The sequence below is a fragment of the Neofelis nebulosa genome, chromosome 18, assembly GCF_028018385.1.
Source record: "Neofelis nebulosa isolate mNeoNeb1 chromosome 18, mNeoNeb1.pri, whole genome shotgun sequence".
In the NCBI taxonomy this organism is placed as follows: Eukaryota; Metazoa; Chordata; class Mammalia; order Carnivora; family Felidae; genus Neofelis; species Neofelis nebulosa.
This window is the reverse complement of record NC_080799.1, coordinates 34,379,400-34,393,351: the sequence shown is the minus strand read 5'-3', so window position 1 is coordinate 34,393,351 and position 13,952 is coordinate 34,379,400. Positions and strand designations below refer to the sequence as shown.

The window sequence follows — 13,952 nt, the reverse complement described above, 5'->3', positions numbered from 1 at the left end:
TGAGCAAGTTGGAGAGGTCAGAGCACAGGCACATTCCATAAGGCAGTAAGGGATTCTTAGGATGGGCAGGGGGTGGGGAGGCCTGCTCACTCCTTGGGTATAACACAAGTTCCATTCTCTGGTAGAAAGGGAAGCAAAAAGACACAAGATCTGGCTAGTGGTTTACGGGTCTGAGTGGGAAATTTTACAAGAGGGAAGATACTTGTGATGCCTGGGTAGCTCAGTTGGTTAAGCGTCCGACTTCATTTAAGGTAATGATCTCACAGTTAATGGGTTCAAGCCCTGCGTTGGGCTCTGTTCTGAGAACTCAGAGCCTGGAGCCTACTTTGGATTCTGTGTCTCCCTCTCTCTGCATCCCCCCCTCTTATGCTCTGTCTCTCAAAAATAGATAAATGTTAAAATTTTTTTCTTTAAAAAAGAGGGAAGATACTTAAGACCCAAGAGTCTCTCCCCATAGAGGAGGCTCCATGCTGAGACAGTAGTTTCTTCTAGTCCCAGCTAGGGGCAGCCTAACTTAATGGAGGAAACACCTGTTCTGCCATCTGACAAAGCTGGGATCAAATCCTGATAGTTACTAACATACTGTGTGACTCTGGGCAAGCACCTCAATCTCTCTGGGCTTTGATTTCCTTGTATGTAAAACAGGATTGTGATAGGCAGAGAAATCTGTTTTTTATGTGGTTAACGTGCTTTTCTATTTGGCCTTTGTGGGTGTGTGACTTCTGTCTGAGTTGGCCCGTGCTAACTGTCTTTCTTGGGAGAGAAAGGAGAGTAGAATCAAGTGGAAGGAAACGCTCTATGTGTGGAACCCCCCTGCCCTACAATGAGAGGATCTCTGGCGAGATTCCTGCCCTCAAGCGCTATGGGATGTGAGGGTCATTGAGGAAGGTCAATTTAGGCATCTGGTAGTCAGATCATACCACTCCATTTCTTAACTGGCTCAGCTACCCCCTGACAGCTTAGCGCTTCTTCCCTGTGAGCTCCTCCCAGAGTGAGACAAGAGATCCCTGCCGTCAGCATTTTCCTCATCCATCATTCTCCATCCCAACCTGGGTCTGAAGACCAAAGAAAAAAAGTTGAGTGACATTCTTTCATCTCTCTCTCTCTCCTTTTCATTTTCTCGATTCCCTAGAATCAGAGAAGGCAGGCTTCCTATCCCATTTCTTCCCTGGTCTACCCTTGACAAAAACTCTGTGGTCTTGTCTACCAAGTCCAGCCCTTCATATGCTGAAGAGCAGAGAGAAAGGTATGGAAGTTCCTCAAAATGTTAGACATAGAACTACCCTATAATCCAATAATTGCACTATTGGCTATTTCAAAGGGATACACTGATTTACAGGCATACATGGTCCCCTATGTTTATTGCAGCATTATTTACAGTGCCCAAATTATGGAAGCAGCCCAAGTGCCCATTGATAGATGAATGGATAAAGAAGAAGTGAGGTGTGTGAATGTGTGTAATGGGATATTATTCGGCCATTAGAAAGAATGAAATCTTGTCATTTGTGACAATATAAATGGACCTAGAGTATATTATGCTAAATGAAGTAAGTTAGCCTAGAGAAAGACAAATGCCATATGATTTCACTCATATGTGGCATTTAAGAAACCAACAAAAACAATCAAAGGCAGGGGAAAAAAGAGAGAGAGCCAAACCAAGAAACAGAGTCTTAACCATAGAGTACAAACTGATGGTTACCAGAGGGACAGTGTCTAGGGGGATGGGTGAAACAGGTCACAGGGATTAAGGAGTGCACTTGTGATGGGCATTGGGTGATATATGGAAGGGTTGAATCACTGTATTGCACACCTGAAACTAATATACATCAACTGTCCAGAATTCAAAATAAAACTTTAAAAACTAAGAAAAAAAAAAAAGAAAGAAAAACAAAGAGTGGTGAGAAAGGAATAAAAACCTACCACTTTACAAAGTCAGTCACATGACTTAAAATTGTATTGTTGTCTGGCTACAAAATAATTTTTCGAATGTCAAACATTTGAATTTAATTCCCTTAAAGCCAAAAGGAAGTGGTCAAGAACGCAGATTCTAGAGGCAGATGGCCAGGAACACAGCATAGCTCTGCTGTATATAAATGGTATAACTTTGGGCAAGTTACAAAGCCTCTCTCTGTCTTGGTTTCCTCCTCTGCAAAGTGGGGTTAATAATAGTATCTCACAGAGATTCTTGGAGTGACTGGATTAGTTCGTATACAGAATAGTGCCTCGTACCTAATAACACCTCTGTGCGTATCATGTATGTAAGTGTGTCTTCACCATCTCCATCATTGATTGATGCCATCCATAATGATTATTTTTCTTTGTGGTCCTTCTGTAATAAATCCCAATTCCCCAGCATTACCCAGGCATGTGGATGCCATGGGCCATGATGCTCTTAGGAAGACAAAAAGAGAAAAACACTTTAATAACTTGAAAAATCCATTGTCCTTAGACTGTGCTGTAATTGATAAAGTTGTTTCCCATGGGGATATGGGATAATGATTCTGGTATTGCTAGACATGGATATTGGACTTAACAACTCAGTCAATGGATGGCGGATGATGGGAGCCATGTTTCTCGTTGTTGGGGTGAAAGATTACAAATAAACAAGGGGAGGAGCCTAGAATGCTCCATGGATCATGGATTAGAGCTGGAGAGAGCAGGATGCATGTGTTTGGCTTAAGGTAGATACAGATGGTTACATATATAAATATTTGTAGATCCCGGGGTTTATGAGTTAGGACATACACATAGTTTTCCTTACTCTGTCCGCAGAGAGAGAGAGAGAGAGAGAGAGAGAGAGAGAGAGAGAGAGACCAGAAGCACCCAGATCTTGGTTGCTAACACCATTCTACAATGAAAAGAACCAGGGCTCCTTGGAGAGATGGCTGATTCTAGCCCTAGACAGGGAATATACAAGATGAACGTGGAGCATCTCATATTGCTAGAGAGCAGGGCGTGGGGGTCTGAAAAAGGAGACACAGGAGCCAACTGAAAGAGTTTCCAATGACTGGACCCGGAACAGTTTGAGCAAAAAACATGGTATTGGTTTATAACCCAAAGTAATAACATACATATCTATGTGTCCACACTGATATAAATAAATGGTTGAAAAATCAAGTGTGGGAAAAGAGGCAAATCTCCTACATTGAAGAATTCTAAATAATTTATGTAGATCCTCTTTACTCGAGGAGGTCGAATGTAACTCCCCACTCCTGAAATGTGGGTTGTGCAAAGTGGCTTATAGAGGATAGCATGGAAAAAGAAAAAAGTAGAACAATTTTACAGTGGACAAGCCTGATGGACGCTACCTCAGGCAGGTGATCAAGGTTAACATCAACATTGGTAAGGCATCATAGTATGTATCCTTGATAGGTTATGATGAGAATGTCACTTTATCTCTACAGTTCCCTTCCCCCAAACCCACAGCCTCAGTCTGGTCATGAGAAAAGCATCAGATTCCTCTCAAGGGCCATTCTACAAAATACATGGCTGGTACTCCTCAAAACTGTCACAGTCATCAAAAACAAGGAAAGTCAAAGAAACTAACCGCCACGAGATACCTAAGGAAACATGAGGGACTCACTTTAATGTGGTAATTGGATGAGATTCTGGAACAGAAAAAGGACATTAGGTAAAAACTGAGGACATATGAAGAAAGCGTGGACTTGTGTTGATGGTAATTTATCAAATCGGTTCATTATTTGTAACACACGCACTACACGACACACGCTGTTACTATCAGGGGAAACTGGATCTGGGGTATATGTGGGACCTCCTGATGGCATCTCTGCAATAGTTTTATAATTCTTAAGATTGTTCTACAACAAAAACTTTATTTTTTTTAACTTTTCAAACATTTATTTGAGAGAGAGAAAGAGACAGAGAGAGACAGAGAGAGAATGAGCAGGGAAGGGTTAGAGAGAGAGAGAGAGAGGGAGACACAGAATCCAAAGCAGGCTCCAGGCTCTGAGCTGGCAGCACAGAGCCTGATGCGGGGCTTGAACTCACGAACCGTAAGATCCTGACCTGAGCTGAAGTTGGACTTTTAACCGACCGAGCCACCCAGGCACGCCTCGAAAACCTTATTTTAAAAAATATTTTGTCCGCAGCTCTCTACCTCATAGGGTTGATATGGGAATTAAAGTGCATGAGAAATTCTTTACCAATGACTGGCATATAATGCATGCTCCACAAAACAACACCATTTGACTGTCTTGTGCCTTTCTCAGCTGTTTCCTTGTGATGTGCCATGAAAGACTGGCTTTTGTCACTTTGCTTCCAATAGGAGCCACATTGGTCCAGTTTCTGATAGTTGTTATTTGTCTGTTCTACACTGAGAAACCCACAGCATCATCCCAGCGTTTGCCGTGGAGCGTTTTTACCTTAACTGACCCTGTCTGAATGGCATCTATCTCCTTTCTGTTTAGTGGCTAAGATATACCACGTATAATGGTATTTCCACAGCGGTTACCTGGGGGCAAGTCAGCCAGAGGTTTCCAATTAGAGGTGCTCTATCTTACCCTTCTTTGAAAATGGTTGTTTAATACATAAGGCCCCTCTTCTGTCTCAGGAAGGAGAGCACAGGGACATCATCAGCTTCTTGTTTGTTGACCGAGGGTCCTGACTGAAAACAGCATCCCAGAACAGAAAGTTCTCGTTGGCTATTTATAAGGGTCAGGATGAGTTGCAAAACTGTAATGCGGCAAAGAGTTTTTCTTACGGCATGGGGTATGAAGTACTTAGAACGGTATCTCTGGGGCCAAAGTTGGTCTATAAGAGAAACCATCTGGCTGAGAGCAAGACAGAGTTGGTTCAACTGGATTCTCTCTATGGTTATGACTATGCAAATCAAATGAGATAGACATATCAACATATATATCATAAGTAATATATATGTATGTGTACATATACCTACATACACAAAATACATATGTATGGGGCGCCTGGGTAGCTTGGTCAGTTAGGTATCTGACTCTTGATTTCAGCTCAGGTCATGATCCCACAGTTCATGAGATCAAGCCCCATGTCGATCTCAGCACAGAGCCTGCTTGGAATTCTCTCTCTCTCCCTCTCTCTCTGCCCCTCCATGCCCCCCCCCATCTCTTTCTCAAAATAAATGAATATTTAAAAAGCGCATACATATGCATATACGTGTATACCTACATTCTATCTATCTGTCTATGTATCTATGTCTTTTATTTTTCTTCTCTCTCTTGGCAAGGACAGGATTTGCAGATTATAACCCAGATCTCACTCTTTGTGCTTCCCTCACCCTATTGTTCTATTTTGGTTGGATGCCAAACTGGGCTTCCTTCGCATCTACACTTAGGTATCTCCTCCTTAGCTGGATATATTTGTAGAAAACTCCCAGGGAACCTAGGTGGCCAGCTCTTTTCCATCTTCCTGTTCAGTAAAATGAAAATAACATTTAAAAAAAATCCAGTCACACCTGCGTTTAATAATTTTTCGTTGCTGCCCTGAGACCAGATTTCTTTTAAGTATGTGCCTTTTTTTTTTTAGGTTGGTTGGTTGGTTGATTTGTTTGTTTGTTTGTTTGTTTGTTTATTTATTTATTTATTTATTTTTGAGAGAGACTGAGTGCAAGCGAGGGGGGTGCAATCGAAGGGCCAGAGAGAGAGGGAGACACAGAATCTGAAGAAGGCTCCAGGCTCTGAGCTGTCAGCACAGAGCCTGATGCGGGGCTTGAACTCAAGGATGGACTATGAGGAGATTGTGACTTGAGCTGAAGTCAGATGCATAACCAACTGAGCCACCCCGGCACCCCCTAGATTTCAATATTTCTGAATATTTGGTGCCTGGAAGCAGGCACAAAATGGCTGTCTTCCCAGGGTTCTACATGCGATAGCAGGAATGTGACTTTGGGCTGGTGAGGGATCCCTTTGGTGGGCCATCTCGGTCATGCCCACTTACATTAAGTAACTACCCACTGTCCTTGAGGTAGCTCAGCACTTGGGAGATATCATCCAGCAGCAAATACTTTGTAATGGCATATTAAATATTCTGTTGGATAACATAAAAGGCTGTCGCAAGTGATGAGGAACATCTCTACGGATTTTTTTTCCTTTAATGACATGTTTTGCATCTCTCCTGGCAGGCCTGGGAACAGAAGTTGAGCATAGTGGGTGGGATCTAGAACCAAGGGAGCAAGGAGATGGGAGAAAGGGCCCACTGGACAGTGGGCTGGGGAGAGGCCAGCTCTTTAACTACACAGGCTCATGTTTGGGATCTACTTCCAGGGGTTAAAAAAAAAAAAAAAAAAAGGCGACCACCATAAAGACATTAGTTAATTAGCTTATGAATAGCTTTGGGCATTCTCTATGTACTAGTAAGGGCACTTGCGGTTTGAAATTTCTACTATATTTCTGTAGAATACCCAGGAACAATGCCTTTATCATCTTAACACAATCCCCAGGCCTTGCTTTATATCCACATGGGCAACTTCCCCTCTGGTTGGTTCCATTTCCCAGAGGAAATCCAGACAGCTACACTAGTCCAAACTATACAGTGCAAGAGATACACCCCAAAGCATACTAGCTTATTAGAAAGAGGCTTCCCTGGGGCATCTGGGTGGCTCAGTCGGTTAAGCATCGACTTCAGTTCAGGTCATGATCTCACAGTTCATGAGTTTGAGCCCCGAGTCGGGCTCTGTGCTGATAGTTCATAGCCTGGAGCTTGCTTCAGATTCTGTGTCTCCCTCTCTCTCTGCAGCCCTCCTCCACGCTTGTGTGTGCTCTCTCTCTCTCTTTCTCAAGAATAAACATAAAAAAAGGGGAGGGCCTTCCCTATCTTCGCTGCTTCCCTCCTGTTGTCCTTATTCCTTCACAGTAAAGAGATTCTCCACTTGGTAGGTTCAAACTTGAATCCATGGTTTCCTGGATTTTTGAATCCAAAGGTTCCAAATAGAAAAATTCAGGGAACTATTCTGATTGGTCCAGCCTAGATCACGTGCCTGCTTCTGGCCCAATCACTGTGGGAAGAAGGAGGTATTGTGATTTGTCAGATTTGATCACATGCTCACTTCTGTGGCCAGAAGTGATAGTTACTGGCCTGATATCCAACTGCCAGCCCTTACATGTCTGAATAAGAGTTTTTTTGCCTGCTGGAGCACACTCTGACCATGAACATGGTGGGTTGCAAATGCTGAGGCATTGCTGTCTTCCAGAAGCAGCCCTCAACTGATGACTCATGGGAATTGGTATATAAATACTAAGGGGCTTGCTTAATGATAGAATTCTCAGACAGGCATTCCACATCATTTACCAGCATTCCAAAGTGGGATTAAACTCCAGTTTACTAGAATCGCCCCTTGCTTGGCATTGTGCTCTTTGTCTGTTTTCCCGTCCCTTTCTTGCTCCCTTACTCCTTTTCTTTTTTTTTTCTTTTTTTCTTTATTTTATTTCATTTTTTAAATTTATATCCAAGTTAGTTAGCATATAGTGCAACAATGATTTCAGGGGTAGTTTCCTTAATGCCCCTTACCCATTTAGCCCATCCCCCCCACACCCCCTCCAGTTACCCTCTGTTTGTTCTCCATATTTATGAGTCTCTTCTGTTTTGTCCCCCTCCCTTTTTTTAAAAAATTTTTCCCCTTCCCTTATGTTCATCTGTTTTGTCTCTTAAAGACCTCATATGAGTCAACTCATATGATTTTTGTCTTTCGATGACTAATTTTGTTTAGCATAATACCCTCTAGTTCCATTCATGTTGTTGCAATTGGCAAGAATTCATTTTTTTTGATTGCCGAGTAATACTCCATAGTATGTATATACCACATCTTCTTTATCCATTCATCCATTGATGGATATTTGGGCTCTTTCCATACTTTGCCTATTGTAGATAGTGCTGCTATAAACATAGGGGTGCATGTGTCCCTTCAAAACAGCATACCTGTATCCCTGGGATGAATTCCTAGTAGTGTAATTGCTGGGTTATAGGGTAGTTCTATTTTTAATTTTTTGAGGAACCTCCATACTGTTTTCCAGAGTGGCTGCACTGGTTTGCATTCCACCAACAATGCAAAAGAGATCATCTTTCTCCACATCCTCACCAACATCTGTTGTTGCCTGAGTTGTTAACGTTAGCTGTTCTGACAGGTGTGAGGAGGTATCTCATTGTGGTTTTGATTTGTGTTTCCCTGGTGATGACTGAGGTTGAGCATGTTTTCATATGTCAGTTGGCCATCTGGATGTCTTCTTTGGAAAAATGTCTGTTCATGTCTTTTGCCCATTTCTTCACTGGATTATTTGTTTTTTGGGTGTTGATTTTGATAAGTTCTTTAGAGATTTTGGTTACTAGCCCTTTATCTGATATGTCGTTTGCAAATATCTTCTCCCATTCTGTTGGTTGCCTTTTAGTTTTGCTGATTGTTTCCTTTGCTGTGCAGAATATTTTATTTTGATGAGATCCCAGTAGTTCATTTTTGCTTTTGTTTCCCTTGCCTCCAGAGACATGTTGAGTAAGAAGTTGCTGTGGCCAAGGTCAAAGAGGTTTTTGCCTGCTTTCTCATCGAGGATTCAGATGGCTTCCTGTCTTACATTGAGGTCTTTCATCCATTTTGAGTTTATTTTTGTGTATGGTGTAAGAAAGTGGTCCAGGTTCATTCTTCTGCATGTCGCAGTTCATTGTTGCCAGCACCACTTGCTGCAAAGACTGTCTTTATTTCATTGGATATTCTTTCCTGCTTTGTCAAAGATTAGTTGTCCATACGTTTGTGAGTCCATTTCTGGGTCCTCTCTTCTGTTCCATTGATCTGAGTGTCTGTTTTTGTGCCACCCTTACTCCTTTTCTACGGTGTTCCTGAGAGCACCCCCCAGATATGCTCATACTTGGATCCTTATTTCAGTGACTTCTGGGAAAACCCAGACTAAGACAGTCACCGTAATTGGCAGCTCATCACATGACTCAAATTCAGATGAAGCAGGATGTAGAAGGAAGTGGCGGTTCTGAAGACACAAAAATAGTAGCTGTCCATTAAAAAAGATACAGTGTGAGCCGCTCCCCCCCGCCACAAAACAGCAAACATTGAGAGTTTATAGTAAGTGCTCCCACCAGACCAGCATTTGGGCACAAAACATGTCTGGCCTGACGTGCCGAGATGAAGTTGACCTCCCTAGCAGGTGGCTCTGGAGAGGAAGATGTCAGACGGTCTCGGGGTCCACACCATAACAAACGCTATGCCTTATGCAGCCCTATTTCCATTATTTTGTTATCTTGAGCCTTCCGGACCCAGCTGAATCGCAGCCAAAATGCTATTATGGCAGAAGGATACACCCACTTTCTCACATGCCAGCAGAGGCTGGGCGACGTGGCATATGTTTGGTCACATCCCCATTACGCATTTGGGGTTGTGTGATTGTGCAGTGATAAAAATGTTCTTATCTCTGTGTCTCAGCTGTGGTATCCCTGCCTCTTTCCATTTGGGTTTATTGGTTTCTAAAGGCAAGCATTCCATACATGTCATGGGGTATAATGTGTAGAGAAGTCATGGGTTGACTTGTCTAGAAGCAGCACTTCAGAGAGGGGGTTCAGGTGTATAATACTCTGAGGGAGTGCTCTTCAACACACACACACACACACACACACACACACACCCCTCTCAGGTTGTGAGAGAAACAAAATAGGTAAGATGAAGGAGTCTCACATGGATGGGGGTGTCAGTCTCAGGTAAAGTCTGGACCAGGGTTTGTCAAATTATGTCCCTTGAATCGAATCTAGCAGCTACCTGTTTTGATAAATTAAGTTTTATTGACATACAACCACACCCATTATTTGACATAATGTCTGTGTCTGCTTTCTTGATACAAGGGTGGAGTTGAGAGTATTCCTAATGAGACTGTGTGGCCCATAAAGACTGAATTATTTACAGTCTTGTCCCTTTACCCAAAAAAATGCTGTCCCCTGTTCCAAACCCTGGGAGCTCTGGAGCATATCCATTGGTCCATAAAGCTATCCACACCTTGAGGCAAGGGGCTGGTCTGCGCACCTTAGTGTCAGCCAGCCAGACACTGGTGGCCAGCCACCTCAGGTGTTGAGGGTGAGGTTCATGAAGCACCCGAAACCCAGGGTGGTGGTTCCTGAGAATAACTTAGTGGGTGCTAGGGCCAGCTCTGAGCTGTGAGTCCCCTCCAGAGCAGCTGGGCAATGGGCACATATGCCAGGTAAAGGGGATCTTTCAAAGCAGCACCAGCATCCACCGCCATGTTTATCTGGATCTGCATGAGTGCTTCATGTACCTGGAGAGAATCTCCACTTCCTGCCTGAAACTGAACAATAACCCCCCTCTTCTGGACTCCGTGCCTCATCTGAGTTTGCCCCCTCCCTCCCACTGCTCTCAGGGTGACACAGAAACCCTTCACAAGGCATCGTGAGCCCTGCAGGCCTGTTCAGCCCTACCTCCTCCCTCTCCCCTCTTCTGCACGTGCCCGGAACACGCTTCTACTGCCCTCCACCTCCTCCCACATTTAACTCACATCTGGATTTCTGGGTCTCAGCTCAGAGAATATTCCTTCGGAGCCGACTTCTTGAACCTCTCCAGGTGAATTCCATTTCCTGTACGTAGTCAGTATTCTGCTCATGTGTCTTTACATATTTTTTTTCTGTCTTTGCAAATTACAACACGCAGATTTTCTTTACCAAAAATGCTGTATTATTTGCATTGCTTTCTCATTTTCTTTTTCCTTCCTTAACAGTATAAGCCCCAAGGAACTATCCAGGTTGACGTGTAGAGTTAACACATCTTTCTGTAAGATTTTTTTTAAGTTTATTTATTTATTTTGAGAGAGACAGAGACAGTGCGAGTGTGGGATGGGCAGAAAGAGGGAGAGAGAGAGAATCCCAAGTTGCCAGCGCAGAGCCTGATACAGGGCTTGAACTCGTGAAACTGTGAGATCATGACCTGAGCTGAATCCAAGAGCTGGACTTAACTGGCTGAGCCACCCTGGTGCCCCAGAGTTTAACTCGATTTTAAACACTTTTTTTAAAGCTGCATGATATCCCATTGTATGCATGTACATATTGTGTATGTAATATGAATGTACAATAATTTAATAATTCCCATATGTATTTTTTTTTGAGAAAGATAAGAGAGAAAGTGGGGGAGAGGGGCAGAGGGGGAGAGAGGGAGGGAAGGAGAATCTTAAGCAGGGTCCATACTCTAAGCAGAGCCCAACTCAGGGCTCGATCCCATGACCCTGGGATCATGAGCTGAGCTGAAATCAAGAGTCACATGGGCCATCCAGGTGCCCCCAAGAATTCCTGTAATTTTAGGAGCTCATGTTGTTTCTGTGTGTGTGCATATATTTCACCTTATAGACAATGGTGCAGAGAACATCTCTGAACAAATATCCATGTATTCTGATGTCATTTCTGTAGGCTCATTCCCTAGAAGTGGTATTGTTTGGTCAAAATATGCACTCACTTTACATTCTAAGACACACTGTCATGTTCCTTTCCGCAAACATGGCAAATTGTGTGCCCACTGTGTGTTGAGACCACACAACTTCCCACATCTTTACGACTATCGGTGTACCTCCCCCCTCTTACTCAATGTTTGCCAATCTCTTGGCGAAGGAACGGCTTCTCGTCATTGTTCTGACTTGCATTTCCTTGACTGTTACTGAAGTTAATCATCTGTATATAGTTTATTTTTTAATGTTTCTTCATTTTTGAGCGAGAGCACGAGATTGGGTGAGGGGCAGACAGAGAGGGGGACAGAGGATCTAAAGCGGGCTCTGCGAACCCGATGTGGGGCTCCAACTCACGAACCGTGAGAGCGTGACCTGAGCCAAAGTTGGACGTTCAACCAGCTGAGCCACCCGGGGAACCCCTATAGTTTTAATAACAGAAATAGCCCCTGCAATGGTAGGGACCTTAACACATCTATTTCAGGGGGAGATGAAAAGTTCTAGGCCCACCCTTTGCCCTTTATTCACCCATCCCCTGCTGCTCTTGCTCTCGTGTCCCCAGGAGGGTGGGGCATTTGGGACCCTGCGAGGGTGGGTTGCTTTGCATGGGAGGAAGGTCCCGCCCCGTCTGTGACCACCCCCTGTTATCTTGCTTGCAGATGCTACGCAGATGAACAACGCGGTGCCCACCTCCCCTTTGCTCCAGCAGATGGGCCATCCGCATTCGTACCCCAGCCTGGGCCAGATCTCTAACCCCTACGAGCAGCAGCCGCCGGGCAAAGAGCTCAACAAATATGCCTCCTTGAAGGCGGTTGGTAAGTGCTGTTCTCTTTCTCCCCTGCTTTTCTGTACTTTTCTCTCCCCCCCCCCCCCCCCACCAAACTGCTTTTTCTGCTCCTCTCTTTCGTTCTACTTCTCGTTTTCTTTTCCTTCTTCTCGTCTCCTGAACTCTGTGTCTCTGTCTGTCCATCTCTTTCTCTATCTCCCTCTCTGTCTCTCTCACACATATTCTTGATGTCTCTACCTGGGGCCCAGGTTACTGTGAAACAGTTGCTTTCCCTATGACTAGCCAGGGTGGGGGTTGGGCAAGGGACACGTGTGGGGGCTGTTTCCCGGGACAGAGGGCGCCTGGAGGCTTATTTGGACCCACAGACACCTCAGCCCCTTCGTCGTCCACCATCTGCCCTAGTGAATCCCCAGGACATAGAATCCAGGACAACCGGTGTCCGAGTGTCTTGCCCTGTAGGAGGTAGCATCCATCACCCCGCAGTCACCCTGTCTCTGTGAAGTCAGTAAGTGGAACGCTTCTGCTCTTCCGGATTGGGCATGCAGCCTGGAGCTTGTGCTAAGTTCTGATCAAGTTCTTATCGATTGCACGGGACATTTTATACATCCTGCCTCTTTTTCTCACAGCGGTCCAAAGAGGAGGTCACAATTATTATCCCAGTTTTCAGATCAGGAAACTAAGACTCAAGGAGTGTCGTTTACCTTGGTCCAAATCAAGCAGCCTGTGGATTTTTATTACTCCAGAACCTATCCTCCCGCTGCTAGCTTCCCCCGGCCTTGCTCCTCCGTTAGTCCCTTTCCCCAGCTCACACATGAGGGAGCGTCACGTATGATGGTGTCCCGGGCTTCCGAACGAACCGTGTGGGCAGGAGTTCTATCGGATGGAAGCAGCAGCCACAGCAAAGTCACACTTTGGGCAGATGGACTCACAGGCCACCTGCTTGCTTTTATTATCAGCTACTTGTCTTCATTCCTTCCCTCGCAACCACGCCCCTCATCAGAGATGGGATGGGAGGTGTTTGCTGATTGATTCCTGTGTCCAATGTCTTAATTCCATTACAAACGGACACCAGAAACCAAAGCCCAGACGCTGTGACGTGTCTGTGATGCTGGAGGTGACCATGGTCTCCAAACATCGGAGGCACAGAGCATCTTGGTGGCTCGGCAGAGGGCCAGGAACATACTAGGAGCTCCGTAAGCATTTGAATCACAAATATCTTTAGGAATTCATGTCTCCCCGTCTCCTAGGGCTTCCAGATGGAGTCCCTCAAAGATGGGCAGACCAGATTTCTAACCCCAAGGACGCAGGCTGAGCAGACTGACTCAGGCTTTTCCAAATCCCAAGCCCTGCGAGAACTCATATACCAGTTCCTGTGTTGCATGTTGAGTTTCTGCACCGAACTCAGCCCTTATACACACCCCGTGACCACAGATTCCCCCCATTCCAGATCACGTGTTTGCACAGCGTATGCATCCTGAGCGTGTTTAAGTAGACTCAAATATTAGGAGGAAGAGCTGCAGGCTGTTGCCTAGGAGAGAAGGAGTCAGGGCATCTACACCAATGTAGCTGTGGAAGCCTTCATACACTGTGTGGTGCCCTGCCCCTCCCCGCCCCCTTCCTGAGCCTTGCCTTTAGGTGACAAATGGCATCTGCCAGTTCCATTTGATTCTTCTTTTGGCATTAAAAAAAAAATCAACCCAGACATCCTTTTCCCTTTGAACTGGTTACATTCCCCTAAACAA

At 44.7% G+C, this 13,952-nt stretch overlaps 1 protein-coding gene across 3 annotated transcripts in view; it reads left to right on the top strand.

Moving 5' to 3' along the window:
- Positions 1 to 13,952, top strand: part of SHISA9 (shisa family member 9) — a 420,069-nt gene that overhangs the window by 242,285 nt on the left and 163,832 nt on the right. For all 3 annotated transcript variants that reach the window (XM_058711969.1, XM_058711966.1, XM_058711968.1), the window contains exon 3: positions 12,083 to 12,238. In XM_058711969.1, coding sequence (XP_058567952.1) covers positions 12,083 to 12,238 — 156 coding nt within the window. The remainder of the gene's footprint in view (positions 1 to 12,082; positions 12,239 to 13,952) is intronic.